This window comes from Stegastes partitus, unplaced genomic scaffold (genome assembly GCF_000690725.1).
Source record: "Stegastes partitus isolate 25-593 unplaced genomic scaffold, Stegastes_partitus-1.0.2 Scaffold890, whole genome shotgun sequence".
NCBI lineage: Eukaryota > Metazoa > Chordata > Actinopteri > Pomacentridae > Stegastes > Stegastes partitus.
In genome coordinates, this window is record NW_007578621.1 from 211,910 (window position 1) to 232,786 (window position 20,877).

The window sequence follows — 20,877 nt, forward strand, 5'->3', positions numbered from 1 at the left end:
ACACACACACACACACACACACACACACACACACAGGGCTGGACATTCGCACAATTAAAGACATTCAACACATATGCTTGCAATAAGGGTAATCATTATCACACAGGAGAAATATGAACCCCATCCACATAGTTTTTTGCTTCATGCACAATGAGAGGAACTTGGCAGACGTACAGGTATGACCGACGGGGACAACCAGTTGTTTTTGTGTGTGTGTTTTTATAGTTTTATGTACACGGTGATACGTGCGTGTCTGCGGAAATTTTCCCGTGAGAAACTCTCTGAAAAAGATTCTGCTCCCTGTTTCGAAATCAGTCAAAACTTCTCTATTATTAATTAGCGTCGCATCCATTAAGTTCCTCTCCAGCTGTTTATTTACCCCCAAAACCTCATCAGAGCTACACATGTGGAAGTTCTTGTTCCGTCTACATGCTCTCCTCCGACCTTAAAACGGCTTAAATGTGGCTCCACACCAGGGATCTCCAGCTCCGGTCCTGGTGAGCTCCTGTCCTGCAGCACACCTGAATAATCACATGAATGGATCATCAACAGGCTTGTGCAGAACTTGACAAGAAGCTGCTGGAGATCCATTCATGTGACTCAGGTCTGCTGCAGCACAGAAACATCTAAAACCTGCAGGACAGGAGCTCACCAGGACCGGAGCTGGAGATCCCTGCTCTACACTCTTGCTTCCTCTAGCATGCAATCCACATAGTACACCCCCCCCACTCATGGCAGCTCGAGCACACCAGCTCGTCTGGGGCTCTGCTAAAACACTATGAACACAACACAAAGTTGTAATTTAGGAGTAATTCAGCCAAATGTGCTCCAGCTGGAAACCGATATTGAAGAAGAAAAATGATCCAAACCCTGAGAGCAGACGGGATTCTTCTGGTCTGTTCTGTGTTTGACCTGTTTGTGAGATTGTTGTTAGTTCAAAGATGCAAATTCTCAGCCACACCTTTGTTTATTTCACTCATGAAAAGTCTTCTAACTTCTAAAAAAATTACATATGAACATGTGAACAAGGCTTGGTGTAGGACCAGAAGCACAAACATCTACATCAGGGAGAGACCTTTCTGGTGACAATCCCATTAACCACGCTTTACTCAACTCAGCTTCAGCCAATAGGACCAGCGTCAAACTTTGGATTTCCTGCCTTTTCGTTCTGTTTCTGCCAAACAGCCCAAAGCGTTTGTTGTTTGCGTGACGTGATGTATCATGCTGCGCTGTGTGGGTTTACCGAGGAAAGGAGCGACACTTGACTCATCTGTCCACAATGAACATGTGAAATGCAAAGCAAAAGGAAACAGTCCTGTTTTCCACAAAGGCACAGCTGAAGTGATCCCTCATACCGTCAAAAGGATTAATAGAATAAAATAATAACAATAAAAATAGCTGGTCAGTGTAACAAAACCAGTGAAGCGGGAGAGACGATGCGTCCTGAATGTGTGACTGATGTGTTCTTACTTATTTAGACAAACCTCTGCAGTCTACAGTAAATGTGCGTTTCTGTTTGGACACGTGTTCGTCCTCCCGTCAGGCATCCGACCTGCCGGTGATGCAGAGCATTTGAGAAAATGAAACGTTAGAGCCACGGACGCTGCAGCTTGAAAAGCATCTCAGTGGTTTATTATAACAATTTTGCAAAAGAATGCAGAATATCTCCAGCCTTTGCATCGTTGCATGTCAGGATAATAGAAAGTGACTTGGACGCGTGCTTTTTGGATAAACACAGCTCCACTGTTGTTGAGAGTGTTGAAAGGAAAGTTTGAAGAAGCTGTGATCAGCGGTGAGGAGACACGAGGGGCTGCACGGCTTCATAGTAAACAACACTGTAATAGCTCAGACAGCACTTGCACTGAGTTCAGATTGCAGCTTCTGCTTCAGTTTTTTACATAGGGGCAGCGGCAACCCCAGAATCACAAACGTGCTGGCCTTAAACACACAGCAAGGTCTGTAATCATGAAACGCTCCAACCCACTTAAACCTTAAAGAGACAAACTGACCCAGGAGTCATAATTGCATCCACATTGCTACTGTTTGATGGTGCGCTCACAGCAGGCTCAGGCATTTCAAAGAACGGTAGAGCAACCAGAAGCTGCTGGAGAGTGTTAGTTCTAACTACAGCTAGATATGCAACTGCACGGGAAAAAATCTGAAATTGTTCTTGGGGGTTATGGACGACAGCAAACAAAATATCTGTAGATGTGTGTGAGAGGGAAGTAGTTTAAGAAGACGAAACATCTTCCTGCTGCACGTGGAAATATTCTCACTGAGACGGTGGCGTCTTCAGAGTCGCTGCTCATCAGCTCACAGCCTGTCTGGCTTCCATATCTGAACTCTAGACTGCAGCCAAGTCGGTCTGTGAGGAGCGGCGCTGGGCGACGTAGTGGCCACACCGTGTAACTACAACCTAGACACGATGCCCGCTGGCCTAACAGCACGTATCCTGTTCAGACACTGGAAAAGGAGCGGCTAGAAAATAATCTGAACATCACAAACCCCAAACACCTCTTTGTGTCTGGAGTCTAATAACTAATTAGCCGATAAGTGCTTTCAGGCTCCTCATACATGCAGTAGGAACGACTCTACGACATCCATGAGCAGAATGCAGCATAAACCCCTTCCTGACAGGCACTTCAGTCGTCTTTGTGGTACCATCAGTAAATACTATTGATTTTGAGCTATTATAGGTTATTTGGACAGCTTGACGAGCTGGCTCTTAGCTTATAGTCTTTTGCTTATTGGTCACTCCTTGACTCTTACTGTACGGTCTGATCTCATGCCTTTGACATATATTACGTGCACACCGTGTCTCTTTGCGTCACTTTCGTGGATATACGTCTGTATGAAGCAATGAGGAGAACTGACGTAACAGCGACAAGAGACTGACGAGCCAGAAAACTCAACGATCCCCCGTCTGCAAAGGGCCACACACTCACAGCAGCATCTGGTTCAGAGCGACGGTACGAGCTCGTCTCAAACATGATGTAGTGCAGAGTTGGTTTTGTATGAAATATGCTCGCTACAAAACAACAACGCTGCATCGTTTAAATGTGATTTATTCTGTCAGACGCAGCAATTTAGGTTTACAGCTTCGTTTTCCTGCTCAGCTGAAACTTTTAAAAATTGGTGACTTGCAACAATTGTTGGGATTTACGGGGAAATAGCGCTCGATTTAAAGTTTACCACCAATGCGCCATCAAAGGGCTTCTTTTGCAGGGTCTATTTATTCATTAAGCACAGCGTTGCACAGCCGGCGCTCTGACTGGGCGGAGCTACAAGGAAAAAAAAAGTTTGCAAGCTTGTAAAACCTCAACAAAAGAAAATAACTGCGGGTGAAATGTGCTTTGTGTGTGTAGAAATGTCAAATAGTCTGTTGGCGTTTAGATGAAAGGCGAAGCAGGTAGAGTTCAGACCCTGAGCAGGTAATAGGAAATAGGGAAGCTGTCTGCTCTTGCTGCAGTAGAAGTGGTCTGTCAGTGTGATATGTGGAGCGCTGATTCATCCCACAAAAGACTTAAGAACATTTTGTACAAGTAAAGACAAAGAGTTACCTAACATCAGAAATGCTGCATTTTCAAATTAATCATCTAAAATCTGACAAAAATTCCAAAAAATTGCACATAATGGTTTTTCCTTTGTTTATTCTGGTGGTTTCACTCAGAGGGATTCTGTTGTTTCCAGGATTATAGGAAGCACTGAAACAATGACAACGTGAGCTGCTTGTTTTATCCTATTTTTAGACGATGACGGCCTGAAACCAACAAACCGCCGTAACGCACTTCCAGTCTGCCTTCAAAACATCTCGACTGTAGTTTTTCCAGATTTAGAATCAGAGTGGCTGATTGATGATCAGATGAAAGCTTGTGATTTTCTGGTTTTCTTCTGTTCCTCCTCATGCCTACCTGGGGCTATGGCTGAGAGAGAGAGCAGCAAAACAGCAGCCTCTGTGTTTACCGTATAGACACCTACAGTGAAAACAGGAAGAAAACTGATGGAATGATTTATTGGTAGAGCCTGAAATTCAACCCCGAGGACTCGCAGGAGGTGGAGGAGGGGCGCCGGATCGAAGTACAGTAAATTCAAAAGTGACGGGGAAGGGAGAGGAAAAGGGCCTGACAGGAGGAGGGGACGATCTCTGGATTATCTCTTTGCTGTCCCAACACTGTTTGATACACAAAGGCTGCTTGTGTGTGTGTGTGTGTGTGTGTGTGGTTGTGTGTGTGTGTGTGTGTGTTATCATAAATCACCTGTCCATCCAGCTGATACTCTATCTAGGTTCAGTCATCACAGCCTGCTGCCATCAGCCATAGAGATTAGATCACCGTCCCGTCTGACCTGTTGTCACTGATTGTCTTGTCAGATGGGATGATCACAAATACTGTCGATCTTAGTTGAACCAGACTCGAGCCGGGCTTAGGGGTGACTAAACTAGGTCACTGTGTTAGCCAAAGGAAAAGCAGCTGATGGTTTTGAAGTCGCCATATCATGCAGCTCATTGCATTCTCCGGTTTCAATTCTTTGTTGTGCAGACGGAGCGTTATCTGCATTAAATATTAACATGTGACAGCGTGGCCTACCGGACGTCAGGCTGGAAACCGGTTCAGATCTGCTGCTTCATGACGTACACTTTGCCACTTACGCTGCACATACACTGCAGAGATGTAATTGCTTTTAAGTCAATGGCGGACCATAGTTAGAAACAAACATCTGGCAAGTTTTAATTGGCTCAGAGAGTAGACAGAGGCATCTATAAAACAACCCCAGACGGAGATCAAATACGACATGTTGGTGGCAGACTAAGACTGCAGGCTACATAATACAGTAGGCCAGGGAAAAGTACAAGCAGACTACTGTGCAATGAGTAGGAGTGGATGAAGTAAACTGGAGATCAGAGCCTCGTCACCACAGCGTGACTCTGAGTGTGGGTCAGAGCACATTCATTAGGTAAAAGCAGAAGGTAACAGCGTATGTTTTAAACACGACGACACAAAGACACGGCGGCGACGTGTGACCAGAATTTCACCAGAAAACCAGGACGACGTCGTGTCTAATGCTGGTTTCTATTGCTCTGCATCATAACAAACCTTAAAGAGCGCGATGGTCCCACATTCTTCTCGTCTGTTCAACAATAGTCAATAATTACGGTGATATTTTTTCATACAGAGTTAATAGGGCACTTTTTCAGCTCCTGCATGCTCTTGCCTGTTGCTGCCCTGTCACAACACATACTGTGATCCGGCGCTGCAGTGTGCCAAAGGTGAAGTGTTACCACACTCCTCTGAGCCTCACGTTAAACCCACTTTGTCATCCTCACTGAATATGGAGATCTGGCTCAGTCAATATTGACTCAGTGGTAATGAAGCCGTTGGTGATGCAGCGCGGTGAAAGTCCTGCGGCGTGACACACACACCAGCACAGCGTCTGGTCAAAGTGGTAATCTGTGCTTGAAGCTTCTTTCCTTTTGTGGGATAAATGCATCGTGATTGTGCTCTTTTAATCAATCTGTATGCAAGCAGGAGGATCTCTTTTTCTTCTCAATGTTAATGTTAAACCTGACTTTCTGCACAGCAGTCTGTGTGCCAGCAGCTCAGTCTGCTCACCGTGTGGACGTGCATCAGTTCAGGACTTCACTGCCAGTCAGAAGCAGTTACGCCGCACCGGTAAGACTGCAGCCTTACTCCCTGTTTGGTTGGGCGCTTTGAATTTAATAATTGGCCAATCCCTGTGTCATCACCGCTAACCACATTTGGGAAAATCCTAATCTAAGGCCTGTGTGTCCCACGATCGACCCTTTCTCGCAGATAAACAGCCAACTAGTCTGCACGCTGCCTTGTGTGCGTCAGTTCAAAGGGAATCTACTGAAGGACGTTTAAAGCCGAGCAGAAAGCCGAGGCGATATCAAAGCACACAAACAAATCCCACAGCAACACATTAAACCCAGACATCACTTTAAACAAATCAAACGCCTTGCTTCAAAAGAACAGTTAAGCGTACGCAGACAAACACACACACGCAGCAAACACAATGACATGCAATTACTGCGCAAATGCATATCTGCAGTATACAGCGAGAGCTCTGCTGCATCAGAACGCGCGTGTGTGTGTGTGTGTGTGTGTGTGTGTGTGTGTGTAGTATTTACTCACTGTTAATTGCACACAATGTCCACAGCTCTCATTTGGAGACTCTAATAAAATGTTATTACCAACATAAGCACTTCCACCTGCTGAGCTGTATGAAGCGCTTGCCTCCGTGTGCACTGATGTGTGTGAGCGAGTGAAAAAGAAAGAGACTCGAGTGGGTGTGAGTTAATGTGCGTAATGCATGTGTGTGTGTGTGCGTGAATCGGTGTGTATTAGGTCAGATCAAATGCGCTGCCTCCGTACTGTCAGGACTCAGGAATGCTCTGCGCACCACTGATGACAAGAATCGGCCTCCGAGGAGCACCGGACTAACCCCGCACTAGTGTTTCTATTTATGATCAAACACACGGAGCTTTTCGTGTGGGTTCTGAGTCAATGAATTAATGCGAACGGCCTCTCCAGAGCAGTATATTATCGCTCAAGGGTTAAATTAGCCATTAAAGGATCTAGGAGTCCCATTATGGCTGGTTTGGATGAACCTAGAAGGGGTGCTGCTCAGATTCATCATGACTTAAATAAATCTGTGTGTTCAGTGCTCAGCGTTAACCCTTGATGTGCACAAAGTACGTCTCTCATTGCTTGAAAACATCAACTTCACCGGTCCAGATCCGATCTGAGGGCGGCTGGTTGGATCTAATCACCAACTCTTCCCTTTGCCACTATATTCAGTTATAGTACAGAACCGGCCTCTCGGGCCTCCTGATCTAACAGTGCAGCTAACGGAGGTGTGGGTCGAGGCCAACTGTTGCGCCATATTTACTCAGGCATTTCCCACCTTAGAGCAATCCCCTGAGATCTGAAGGATCTGCTTTAAGTCCCACTTGGAACCATACCCTGCATATTCCATCTTGGCCTGAAATGCATCACATTAGGGATGATCTGGATGCTCTAACTGCCAACTTTGAAGCCAAACTGTGCTGAAGGGCAGTCTGCTACACGGTGCTGCACCTGCAGCTCCACTCAGGTGCTGCTGAAGGTCTCCAGGAGTCACTCTGAATAGAACTACTGACGAAGGTTTGGAGAGCGTCTGGGCAGCTGTCTCAAAGGTTGTTTACCAGCATCGAACTGTGAGCTGCCAAGTGTGCATATTTTTAATAAAAAAAAGGAGTTGAAATGCATCGTTTCCTTCCTGAAGCGCTGCACACCGTCTCTCCTTACTCCCCTGCAGTCAGGCCCTGATGGTAAATTGTAATTACCAGACGACGCTTGCCAGTAACACAGCAGACTGTTGCATAGCCAGCACTGTCACCACCTGCCTAATGAACAGGCAGGATTCAACAGAACCTCAGCATGGCTCTAAGCTCTGCAACATGAACACAAGGAAGCGTGCCAAGCATTTGTTTTGAGGTGCGCTGCTCTTTAAGCGATAGATAAGAATGCTCAAGGAGGAAAGGAAGGAAAAAAAGTATCTGAGAAATTTACTGCCTGCTGATGTTTTCATGTCAGAAGCAGCTGCTTTAAACACGTCCTGACTGCTGAACAGTAGCATTTATTCCTTTGGTCTACTGGAAAATAACAACATTGCATTGTGTGTGTTTGCATCAGAATTAAAGTTGATCTAAAAACAGCCACGAAATACAAAACCAATGCTGAGAATCTGTAAATAAAAACAAACAACCTCTCGTCTTGTCCTCCTCTAATGACTCTGAATAGTATTTTATATTGTTCAGTATGAAGAGCAGCAGGTCCAGCCTGGACTCTACATGTGCACAGTGTTCATATTGTGGTGACATCACTTCAGATGCGTTTCTTGTTCGCCGACTGTACGGGATTATTTCTGCAGCCTGCTCCAGTGAAGCTGGAGGAGGCAGAGCAGGAGAGGGGGAAGAGGGGAGGGAAGGAAGGGCGAATCTCTTTCTACTTTCCGCCCCGGTGTTTGAAGTCTAAAATCTTTTGCAGGGTTTTAAACATCTGTTTCCAAACTGCCAGCAGCCACTAATTAGGGCTAAAAACAAGACGGGACGTCGTGAGAACCCTGGGGTGGGCATGAGGCGACATGCACACCCCGCTAAAAAACCACTGCATTCCTCTGCTTAAAGACTACTTCTGTGAAAGGAGGGGAGAGGGGCAGGAGGAGGGAGGTGGCAGCAGTGGGCCGGTGGGAGGAAAGACAGTGGAAGGGTAGGCATTACTGTGAGGCCCCACCTGTCAGTGTGTTGTGTTTGATAGGGGTCGTGTGTGCACATGCATGCGTGTTTGTGTGCGCGAGGTCTCTGCGGGTTCTGCCGGGTTCTGCCGGGTTCTGCCGGGCCTTTCTATAGCGCTTGAAGTCATCGGATGGTGTTTTACAGAAACAGCGCGACAGTGACTCATGAGCTCAGTCTCTGCCTCATCCTCTCGCTCCTCCATCCCCACCGAACACCTCCCCATTTTTTTGGTTTCTCTTTCTCTCTGATCTTTTCCTTCTCCGACCAGACACTGCCTCTGTGTCTTACATCCATCTGGGCAGTGATCTTCAGACGGGGACAGCCTAGAACCAGTCAGGCCCTTTGAGAAGCTCCCAGCCGGTCACCTATTCTACTGATTTAAAGCCATTAAGCCCAGATTGCAGTTCAGCACCACAGCATGGATTCTCCTCCACTGCTGCTCATAACCACGGTATCCTCTGAACATGAGGATCAGTCTCATTGATTAAGCTGATAAACGTGAGTCAGTGAGTCGGTCGATAGATGCCTCTGCTGCTTCGGCTAAAGGTTTTCAGCCTGGCACACTGAAAACAAAATTTATTGTGAGTAACCTGAGAGCCGATACTTAGCCTCTGGAAAGATGAAAACTGTAAATTCAAATGAAACGAAGTCGTGCCAGTTTCAGTTTGTTTTCCTTTGAGCTGCCGCTGCCGTTCCCAAAGTTTGGAACCGGCTTGATTCAAGAAACTTTGCTTCAATGTCAAAAAAGTTATGAAATTATATCATTTCCATTCACTGAGTGCTGCCAGTATTTTGTTTGTGCCTCTGAAGGTTGGCCTCCTCGACATGGCAGCGTCCCGCTGAACTCACTCTTTGATTCCTGTTTTTTTTTCACCAGTCACTTCGACATGAAAAGGTGGTTTCCATATCTTGTCTTGCGTATCAGATCTTGACAAATTTACGACGCATCCTGTTAGCTAATGTATTTTTCTTAACAAACACCAAACAGCGACGCTGCCAAACACACTCGTGGCCAAAACACAAGCTAAACATCGACTCTCAGCGACGCCGCGGTGATCCTGTCAGCTGTTCAAAGACGAGCGGGGATGTCTTTCATTGCCTGCCTTTCACCAACTGGCTTCTACAGTAATTATGTAATAAGATCATGTGTCACGTGTAATTTAGGTTATGCCTGCTGTATAAGAAAAGCAGCCCTTGAATATCAGGCTAATAAGGTAATTATTGTCTGTGTCATCGTGTGGCAGTCAGAGGTGTTATTTAGTCAGTGACAATGATATATGACCATCTCCACATGTCGCTGGTACAGGGAGGCTGTAGATAAATGAAACCTTTTGATTGATTCAAATGGTACGCATACTTATTTAGATCTTGTCTTTTTCTGATAATCCAGTATTTAAGCTGTGTTTCGATAACACACACTGCTGCAAAACCACAGACTGACAGAGAGAAACCAGACAAACCGGGGATGTGTTTCCTGTGAGACAGAGTACGTCAGCCTGCAGCCCCAAAACCTCTAAACATGGTGAAGCCTCGAGAGGTTCAGCAGACGGATTCAAAACAACCTCCGTGTGAGCAAACTGTGACCTGCATGTCACTGAGTTTCATACTACACTCAAACAACAAAGACCCAAAAGACAAATGATTCTGGTTCCTTGGCAAAATAACTGGAGCTCCACTCGCGTCGCGTCAGCCGCCACCTGTGTTTACTCCCACGTCCACCGCACTGATTGGAATTTATGTCACCGGCTCTGCGTCCACGACTGTTTGTGCCGTGGCAGCAGCTACGGGAGGCCAGCTGTTGTTGAGTTGGGCTGACGCGCTCCACATTTGTGTTTTGTCTGCATAATCAAGGAAACCAGAAGTAAACTGATGAAAAGATACAAGCCCAAATTACTCAGGAGGAAACAGGGAACAATGAGCAATTTACGGTTGCTCCTTGTCACTGCTCCACCACAGCGCTGCGCGTTGCCAAGGCTTATCACCGTCATTTACATCGCTCTCTCCAACGGCCCGAGGCCAAAACCTTTGGAACTAGTCAGCTACGAAAAAACAATATCAGCAAATTACACCAAGTTTATAAAATACAGGAACTTGTAACCCGACATAAACACCACAAACAGCCACAAACTGAATGTTTAATATCACAGCTGTTATGTAGCTACTACTAGAACAGAACAAATAATATGGAAATGCTCGTCAGCCCATGTGGGGACTGGGAGAGCCCACTTCTCAGCAGCAGAGATGCTCCTTCACATCCTGACTGGTCCGACTCTAACTGGACCGATACCCAGAACAGGAACACAATCATAACAACACAGATCATCTATAGAGACAACTCTCTCTGTCTGACAGCCAGTGGATCATTTGTAAATGTTTTAAATATTCAGAAACAGGCAAAATGTTTCCACGAGGAAGCAACAAAACAAGGAAACAGTGCAGCACTACTGGACCTGTACGTTTTGGTTTTATGTTCATCCGTTGGTGTCTTTATCCGAGTAACTTAATGAAAACTCCAAAAATAACATTCGAAACATTTAAACTGCACTTAATTCCATCATCAACCAGTGCTGAAGTGAACTTATTTTTTTATTTTAAATATACAACATTTTCATCACAATCACAGCTTGTTACATGAAGGTGATCCTACAGCTGTGTGCTCGGACATAAAGGAAGTCATGTTGTGAATTCCCACCTCAGCAGACAGCTCTCCTCTCTGCTCGGCTCTGTGGAGGCTAAAAGGCTGATCCAACCCTCCAGATCAGACTAGACACCAACGTACTGCTATGAAACAATATTATTAAACCTTTGTTGGTTTTTTCTTAGGAACTGATGTTGCTCAAATCTGGACTCTGATCTGTTGTGAAAACAAATTTCAACAATTCCAAAAACATACGAACCCGTATGAATAAATAATAAAAACAAATCAACTCAGCTGCTGATGAAGCCGATTATAAGATCATCCACCGGTTAAATGTTCTAATTAAAAAAATAAATTATATTTAGCCCAAAGCTGCTCCTGTTGCTTTGTATGAAGCTCCCCAACGTTTTTTTAAAAACTTCTCCAGTTTACCGTCTGCACTTTAAACATCGTATAATTACAATTATAATATCTTAGAAATCTTATAATCTGGTGCTTAGTGCTATAAGAGCCTTTGAATTGATTCACATTGTTGTCGAACAAGAAACTCCTTGTTTTTATTTTGCAAGACTTTAACTGTAGAGCAGTGAAACACACACACACACACACACACACACACACACACAGTCCCTGCAGAAATGCTCAGCGTAACAATGACAGATATGATCGACACGTCTGAACTGAAACGTGATAAAAGTTTTTATAATGAGGACGTAAATCCTGACGATTTAAATAAAGCTATAGTCCAGCAGAATAAAATGACTAATATAATAATAAGCCCGGCGAAGCTGAGGTAACTGTGTACTTCTCAGTCATAACCAACATAAATATGCAGAAATAACTGAAACAGATTCGTGTGTATGTTCTTAAACCTCCTTTCTGGAGGTGATGCTACCCTGTGATGCTACCGCAGCCTCCTGGTTACATCACTGATTGTGCTCAGCTGTATCCAGAGGAGGGTCAGGCTCTGAGAAAGCTTCACCATATCGCAGCTATGAAGCGCTTATTCCTGCCCGGTACAGCTGCCACAACAGCAGCCACACATTAGGTGGTGACACATCTAAAAAGCAAAATGTGACGTATCCACGGCTCTCTCACGTTAAGGAAAACCCCAGTCATAGTCTGATCCTGTATTGATGACAGATCCTGGACTTAAAACATGCTGAACATGGCAACATAATGTGACATGTGGTAAACCGTGTGTCTGAAGTGGTGAAACTTGCAGCGCAGTGCAGCTCGGATGCACATTAGGGAACCAAAAACACACCCATCCTGTCGCTTTGCACTCACCTGCCTGCCGACTCTATTGTTATGCAGCCTCATGCGAGCGTGGATGTCCTTGTAGGTCTCACGGGCATCCAGGAAGTCCCGCGAGAACTTCTCTCCGAACTCCACGTCGGGGCTGCAGCCGCCCCACTCCCAGGAGTCCTGGGGCCCCGGCAGGTCGGCGGGGAAGTGCTCCATGACGCCGTGCACCATGCCCTTCCCTCGGTGGATGGCCTCCAGCTGCAGGCGGTGCAGCTTGATGCGGAAGGCCTCCTCGTCCCCGCGCCGCTTCTCGTCGCAGCCGCATGCTTTCAGTTTGCCCATGGAGCAGGCGTTGGCCACGGCGTGCACCACACCTGCTGCTGCGATGGCGTACGCGAAGGCGCTCTCTCTGAAACCTGCAGGCAGAGGCAGAGTACGCCGGCGCTGTTAGATAGTAAGATTGTTAGAAGTGTCACCATCAGGGTTTGGGAAATGAAAGCCTGGGACATGTTGAACAGAGGGTGACAGCACTCAGCTTCAAAGGTTGATCCATGACAAGCTTCCAGCTAGAAGCCAACAGGTCGATGGATTTACACTCTGAACTGACAACATGTTTTATCGCTTTATGCAAACTGACATAAACAAGAGTTGATGTGAGGACCATGTCAGCGTATGGCAACGAGCCACTGAGTTCTCAAGAAGCTGCTGTAGAAACATCACAAGTGTTTCACTGTAAGATGGAGTTTTTCTGTAGGATTTCAGTGACCTGCAGGCTGAACATACCGATGCATACGTGTCATGAACCTGTCAGCTGAATGAGCGGATTAGCGGCTACATGCGGATGGAAGATGAAATTTACTTGATGGTAATCCACGATCACTCGTCTGTGACAAAGATGCAGCTTGCAAGGATGTTCTTTTAGTGCACATTTCCTATTTTTTACCCAGAACAGCGTCATAAACAGCAACAAGGCTCTTTTATTCCCCTCATTAAAGTTGTAAACGTTTCGGATGCAACCTGAAGTTTCCTTTGCCTGCAACTCAAATTCAGACGAACTTGTCACAGCAACATGTGTGACGGGGCTTTGTGAGTCTGCACTCGTTATTTTATACAAGATCAGTAATGTACTGAACAGTTTATTCACACGTTTATACGCACACAGGCGAGCGCTCATAAAACAAGAGGAAACATCTGGGACAATAGCTATTAAGTGTTCCAAACACTTGCGTACTTGGTCTCCGTGGAGCAGCTGAACATGAGCAGAGCTCCACCACTCCCATCAGAGCCTCACCGGGGACTCGCTCACTGTGACTAAACAGGGCTGAGCCTCCTTCTGTCTGTCCTACCGCTCACAGACAACATATTCAGCTGTTTAGGTAAACTATTGTTCTGGATCACTGTGGACCACGGCCCGGCTGAATCACATTGGATCTGGTTCTGGCCCGTATACCTGCCTCTCGTTTGATCTCTGCTCATCGTTCATACACAACTTGTGTATTTAGGAGATGTTTTTTGCATGAAAACAATCCCTTTCCATCTTGAAATGGCTGAGATGTAACTCTACGACTTCCTCTCTCTTCACTCACCCCAAAGCAGCTCGAGCACACCAGCTCACCCATCAAACGCTGGTTACTGCTCTGCCACGCGTTTGCAAGGTGGACGAATTCAGCCAACCGTGTTCAAGACAGAAATCCTTTCCCAAAAACAATAATGATCCAGAAAATCGCACCCTGCATCCAGACAGGAGCAGTTCCTTGGGTCTGCTCTGCACCTGATGAAACCTCTGAGTCCATAGTTTTCTGTCTTTGGTGCAGTTTTAGCTTGAAACTGCTCGGCCATGGTGCTGACTGCCTCTTTTACTCACGTTATGTCTCCCAGCTTATAGAACGGCCCGCATGGACATGATGAGAAGGTAGAAAACGTCTTTGACTTCATTGTTGGAGGTCGATCAGCAGATTGGGTGCTAGCTTGTCCTCCTGGCTGAGGGCTGCTGCTTAATCATTTTATTGCTTTTTGTGTTTCTGTTTTTTATCGTTTTATGCATGGTGATGAAACGTTACCACCAAACGTACACGTGTTTAGCTAAGAGGGTCTGATTATGACATGCTGCGGCTTTTTGCCTTGTAATCACTCCAGACTGCAGAGACGTGGTGAAATGATTGCGTGCATGTAATGTCTGCATACAACATGTGACCGAGCGCCTCTGCCTGAACACACCCCTTTCCTTCTCCATGATGGCACGTCTAAGCGGCATGTAACGAGGGCGACTCCACCGTGACTGATCTGTAGCTCATAAGACTAATGTTATAGCAGAGCTCTGGAAACACAAACATGCTCACACACACTGGTACAGTCCACGCTGATATCTGTCTGTGACCAGAAATAAAAAACAGCCCATGTCCAATTGTGGAATCCGTGAATATTGACGGTTGAAGTGCGACAGACCCGCCTGCTCTCCACGCTGTTTGTTGTTAGATCTCAGCTTACTGCCTGTGAAGGTGCCCTCCGGTTCTACCAAAGCCGTCCCACCGGCACTCACTCGCTGGTCCAGAAACAGTGAGGATTATAATGGAAACTTGTAAAGGAAACATGAAAAGAAACCACTTAGGGGTTTATAGCGCCGTACTCGAGGAGGGAAATGATTCAGGCTGCTTGATGGAGTCACATAAAAAGCTATTAAGTGGAACACTTCTGCTCGCGCTGTTTGATGTTACTTCCTTATTTAGATATTTGAAATGAACTTGATACCGTTTTGTTTTTTTGGTGATATCTGGTGTAGCGTTTGCTGCCATGCTGAACCCAGTGGCAGCCTCATAAAAAGTCAGAAAAAAAAAAAAACTCCATTCAGCAGGAGACAGAAAGAAGTTCCTACAAACTCAGACTTTAGAGAACTTCTGCGTTATTGTCACATATGGCCACTGCTATGCTTTGCTTTTAATTAGCTGTGCACATGGCAAAACTAATAAAACTCCCTTTCACACGATTCTTCCATCTGAAATCAACCAAATATAAAAGTTTGTCTCAAAACATTGTTCTTACTGGTTCACTGGGATTGTTGTGCTGCACCAGTTTACAGCTTCTAACTTTACATACATGCAGTTTGATCCTTGTCCCTGGTAGAAAGTAACTAAGTACATACTTTCTAACTCCACATTTTAAAACACGGTGCTTTTTAATTCATGCATCTATTCCAGAGCTTTAGTTCCTTTTGAGATTTAGATTTCATACGATGGATAATATCACAAACTTTGAAAACACAACTCGTGGTTTCTGAGCAGCTCCATCAAATAATGATTTTTTTTCCTCTAAACTTCTCTCATATAATCATTTCAATAAATGCTTGAATGATCCAACATCTCACCAAAATCAAAGATCAGAGGAAACAGATTTGCTAAACATTCTCCTTCCTGTTCTGCTAATCGTGAGGAGCCTTTAAATGTAGTCACTAATAGACACAGCTTCTGTCCAGCTGCTGTCAGAGCCACAAACGCCTCTTTATCCTAATGCTGCTCTTATGCAGCTGCCTCTGTGCAACACACACTGTGCTTATTGTTTAATTTCATCTTTTTCCTTTATGTTGTACATAGTTGTTTACAACGTTTTAATATTTTTTGCACCTTACTGTTAACAATAAATCTGAATCTGTATAAAACACGGCGTATAAAGTCGTCCAAAGTGGCTCCACCTGCAGCAGCTGACACACACACACACACACACACACACACACACGCGCTTCACTTTTATTAATTATTAATGATTTCACACAGTCGACGAGTGAAGGTGACCAAACCGGTACTTTTACTACTTTGCCTACATTTCGCTGCCGATGCGTCGGTACTTCTAAACGTTAGGAGGTGAGCACGTGAGCAGACCAGCGCGATGAAGCAACGCTCATCTGGACTCGTGTTTCTGGCCACCTGACAGCTTTATGTCCACTAGCCACAGTCCTCACAGTTTCTGGCCTCGGCTCGCTCCTTCGGGACAAGCGGTCATTTGATCCACGGACGTTGTAGAATCATTTAAACCAGCTGTCTCCACGTTTAACGTCTCATTCAGAGCAAATATATGTTTGTTTTTATACCAGAAAGAAACACCCGTAAACTCAGAGACTTCATGTATGATCTGAGCGGCTCACTCTGGACCTGCCTCCCTCCTCCACCCGGCCACCTTGACCCACACAAGTTGGGAGAGGAGCGAGGGATGGCACTTAGGCACATCCTCCTACATAGAGAGCCTGTTTTAGCTCCTGCCCTGCTCTGAGCCGGGATCCGCAACGCAGCCCCCCGGAAGACTGGGAACAAATCAATCTAACAAATAATTCACCGGCTGCGGCACGCCCGGCTGAACTGATGGCAGAGGAAGTGGCAAAATGAATTAAAGATTCAAAGGAAACTGTCACTTTGTGTTACAGAAACCGACTAAACAGGTTTATGCTTTTGCCGCCGAGAGTTGGGAAAGTGCTGAGAGCAAATTCACAAGCACTTGCACTGGCAAGGGAAGTAAAAGCATTAGGAGCAGCCCGGCGAGGGAGGACGCAGACACAGCGACAGAGAAGGAGAGGGAGACAGAAAGACAGAAAGAGAGGGACCAATTCTCCTATTTCTGTCTATCCACGTCTTGCCTGGCGTCCTCTTTAGCCTAGTTTTTAATGCAGGCTAACCAGGGATGAGCTCGGCCCATTAAAGTTATCAGAGAGAGATCCGTGGCAGAGCCGGAGAGGATCCGAGCAGCATCTGATGCAGTAAAATTAGACACCGAAACAAACGTGGAGAGCACCTGACAGCCCGCTGAAAAACTTTTTAGGACGTCCGATGTGGGGCTGGAGGAAGCTCTGCAAAGAACATCTGATTGGGCGAAGTTCCAGCAACAGAGTCTTTCAACTAAATCTGTTTTGTTGGAATGATTTTGTGCTGCACAAGCTTTTAAAAACCGCAGATAAACTTGTTGTTTCAGCCACATGATTTGTAAAACGAAAATACCAGTTTGGTTCGCGTAAGCCTTGTGTGACACTCTCATTTATTTTCTATGGGAAGTTGCGCTGAAAACTTCTGTTAATCTCCAAAACTCCATCTAATCCGTCTCTGCAAATGTTTCTCATTCAGAGCGCTGCCCTGCTCTGCGGTAGCCACATGCGATGATGGCTGCAGAACGCTAACTCGCATCCATTTCTGAGCTTCTGTAGAGAGGATCGCATCAACATGTAACAGATGAATCATCCGATTTAAAGAGCTTGTTTATGTCAGTGGTTTTGAGTTTCTGCACCCGGGGCAAACCGGGGATGCCAGACAACCAGCAACTGCCTCTGCTAATAATGACAAACAGCCTTTCAATGAGTCAGTGAGGAGTGAAAGTAAGACCAGAGGTGTGTAAGCGCAGACTGGAGTTAGTTAGAGAGGGGCTTTAGCTTCCACTGCAGAGAGAAGACTAAAGCTTCCTGGTTGTGCTGCAGAGAGGTGATTCTAGAGGAAGCTGTGATATTTAGATTGATGTGCCGGGTTTGCCGTCCCTCCCGTTGCCCCTGACCTCCCCGTGCATGAGCGTGAACCTGCCTGGACACAGTGTCGTGGGGATCTGTCTGAGCCAGGGCCGTGTACGAGACGCAGAGCCCGCAGACTGTGAGGAGATGTTCAGTGAATTTAACTAAAGCTGCACCGGATTAAAACTGCTGACTCAACCTTCACGGAGAAAATTAATTACAGCAAATCCCGACAGGAAAGAATAAAATAAATGAAAGCCAATTAAAGTCAAGACTCAAACTACCGACCCTGCTGCGTGTTGTTCCGTCTATCCAGGTGCTCAGCCTACTAAGAAATTGATGCCTTTTCCAGTCAATAACCGGGATGAGACCATCTGAAGTCTTCCCAACTCTGAAGATCCGCTTTCATCCTTTGTGGCTGGCTTGCAAAGCTCCACGCACTACAAAGCATCAGAGAAAACTGATCTGCATGAGGTTTGGTAATCTGGAGGTGACTAACTGACTTTGAAGTTACCTGCTCTTTTGTATGGGTTATTGAAAAGCTACACGAAGTTTGTTGGAAAGCAGAAACCAATCTGCTGGTGACTAGAGATAACCGGGCGCTGGGAGGACGCCTTGTGAGATGGCATTGATGAACTGTATCTGTGGGGAAAATGATCTCTTTGTATGGTCGTGTTTGAAAGAATTATATTAACTCTTGTTCAGAACCTTTTGTATCTCTGTGGCAGATAATCTTCTTAAGCTCATCCTTTCAAGGTTGTCCATTGAAGTGTGTTTAAGGAGGAAATCACAGTCTGTTTGAAGGCAGAACTTTTGCCTGTGGTGACATTTCACCTCCACTGAACCGCCTCCTTTAAAGTCATTTAGCCTTTTAGACCAAACGTGTCGGCTTCACTTCCTGTCGTGGGGGTTGTGTAACTTTTGAAAGTTGGAAACTTTTGCATTTGAGATGCAAAATGCCAGAAGTGGCAGAAACACAGAGTTCATAGACGGTGAGCGCCAAACTGACCTCTTTTGAAGACGATGCTGTCGTAGGGTATTTTATTTCTCGTCTCCAGACTGGAGCAGTTCCAGCGGTGCCCTCTGAACTGGTGCTGGCACTCATGGATGGCAATCTGGATTCCCTGGATTGCTGAGGCTGTCACATCTGGGTTACGCATGCACACCTCCAGCTGGCGCCGTGTCAAGCCTGGCAGTGTCAGACACACCGTGTTGGCGTTCAGGATCGGGTCAATGTTGGGGAGCTTCAGGCCCAAGATTTCGTTGGAGTCTGCCCTGCATGAGGAATAGAGGTCATGTTATTGTCGAGAGCAGCTCAGATCTTTGTTTTAGTCGCAGAAGCCTGTAATGTGTCTGTTGTTGTTTCTTGGGTGTCTCCCCAGGGCTCGGTTCCCACAGCACCAAAAAGATGCCCTGATGGTCCCCAGCACAGTCGATTCCTGTAAAACCTCAAAAATACACAAACTGTGGGTTCACACTTAAAAAGAAACTTCTCCAGATGCTGGCGGTTAGAGGGCAGCTCTCAGATCTGCTCCTCTGGGTTTCTAGCTTGATTCAGTTTAGGATGGAGCAAAGCTGCTGCCAAAATCAGAAATATCAAAATAAACGCGTATTGACAGTGAATAAAAAGGAAATGAAATGTGGGCAGAAAACCATTTGCCCGCCATGTTCATATCGCTCCAGTCCAGTCTCCTGACCGTCCTTCATTGGCTGATTGTTTTAGAAACCTTTTCAGATACAGACAGATAAAAAAAAAAAAACTTACCCGCCTCATAAAACCTCTAGAGGAAATACTTTAGCAGATCACTTCTTATTAGCTGTAAGGTGTGTCTCTGAACTCAACCGTCTGATGCTTCTGTTGCAAATCAATCATGTGAACACCAGTAATTCAGCTGACAGCGGCCTCGGCTCTTCTGCTGCTTCACAGAGAAACAGTCGCAGGCTGACGGCCCACAGCTGCAAGGTGTCCAGCTTTGCTTTTTCGGCCTCGTCACGACCAAACACACGACATGCACTGAGGGCCACGCATAGTTCCAGGCAAACGCGCACACGTCCTCGTACGCACATGCTCCAGCACATCCCGACATGCACACACCGATCCCCAGGTGTAGGGAAGAGCTACCGACACACGCACGCTCTGCTTTGCATACTGCTGGTTTCGTCAACACGTGTTAAATTCTGCAAGTTTCAGTCACAGAACCAGGCTTAAAACTTCACCAACACCTGGTGCCGGACGGAGCAGAACTGGGCTTTTAGGGGACGACTTGCAGCGACGTTAAATGTTGTGCTGGTTGCTGCACTTTGAATCCAGTTTGGTTTGTGCTGCTACCTGTTGTGTTTCCTGCTCTGACAATTTAAACAAGTTCAACCAGCGTCTTCTACAAAAGCAAACTTTTTATATTTGTTCTTAATTTTATTTTGTCAGTGGACACTTTGTTGGTGAGTGAAGGAGGCAGATCATCTGTCAGATCATCAAATTGTAAATAAAATAAAAAATAAAAATAGATTCTTGCTCATATCAGCTTTAAGGACACATCAGCATAAATACTGTAAATTACTGAACAAATCCTTCATCAGATCACTTCAGTTAAAGTTGATTAAAATGTTTTTATCTGTACTGAAGCAGCACAGATAGAAACTTTACTGCACTTTGAATTCAGTCACTTCTTATGAATTGAACTCACCTTTTATCCAAGAGACAGAAAACCACCAAGATGCACGTTATTCTGAGGAATGAGTCCATGTTTGAGCCTTTCGATTAGAAAAAAAAAACAAAATAAAAAGACTTTAAAAAGTTATTTAAAAAATTAAAATTAAAAATTAAAAGAGGAGAGTTTGATTCAAACAAATTCCAAATATTCCGCCTCAAAGTTTAGGAATACAAAAAAAGAAAAATTAAATAATAATAAAAAAAGATAGAAGCAGAGGGTCAGACCAGGTCCAGCTGAAAACTTTGCGCGCTGGACTTGACAGCTCCTGGATCCAGATGCGCCAGCCAGCGGCGGGATTACTCATTCAGGAAAAAGTTTCATCAACCTCCCCAACTCCCTGAATGAAGGAGGCTGCTACAAGTGTGAGCAGAACTCAGTGTTTTCCCTCTTAAGCACATCCGCGCACATGCCGGTACCTCCGCCAACAAGGTGTTCGTTTAACATCCGACAGAGAGGGAGAGGGAGAGGCTGCACCTATAGGCGCTCTGCGTGGACTCTGCTGGAGCGG

The 20,877-nt window shown here is 45.6% G+C and overlaps 1 protein-coding gene across 1 annotated transcript in view; it reads right to left on the minus strand.

The window, feature by feature from the left end:
* wnt10a (wingless-type MMTV integration site family, member 10a) overlaps positions 1-20,411 on the minus strand; it is a 21,921-nt gene extending 1,510 nt beyond the window's left edge. The window contains exons 1-3 of the mRNA XM_008293522.1: positions 20,343-20,411; positions 18,668-18,933; positions 12,225-12,598 (exon numbers count right to left, since the gene is read on the minus strand). Coding sequence (XP_008291744.1) covers positions 12,225-12,598; positions 18,668-18,933; positions 20,343-20,401 — 699 coding nt within the window. The 5' untranslated portion in view covers positions 20,402-20,411. The remainder of the gene's footprint in view (positions 1-12,224; positions 12,599-18,667; positions 18,934-20,342) is intronic.
* Between the last annotated feature and the right edge of the window lie 466 nt (positions 20,412-20,877).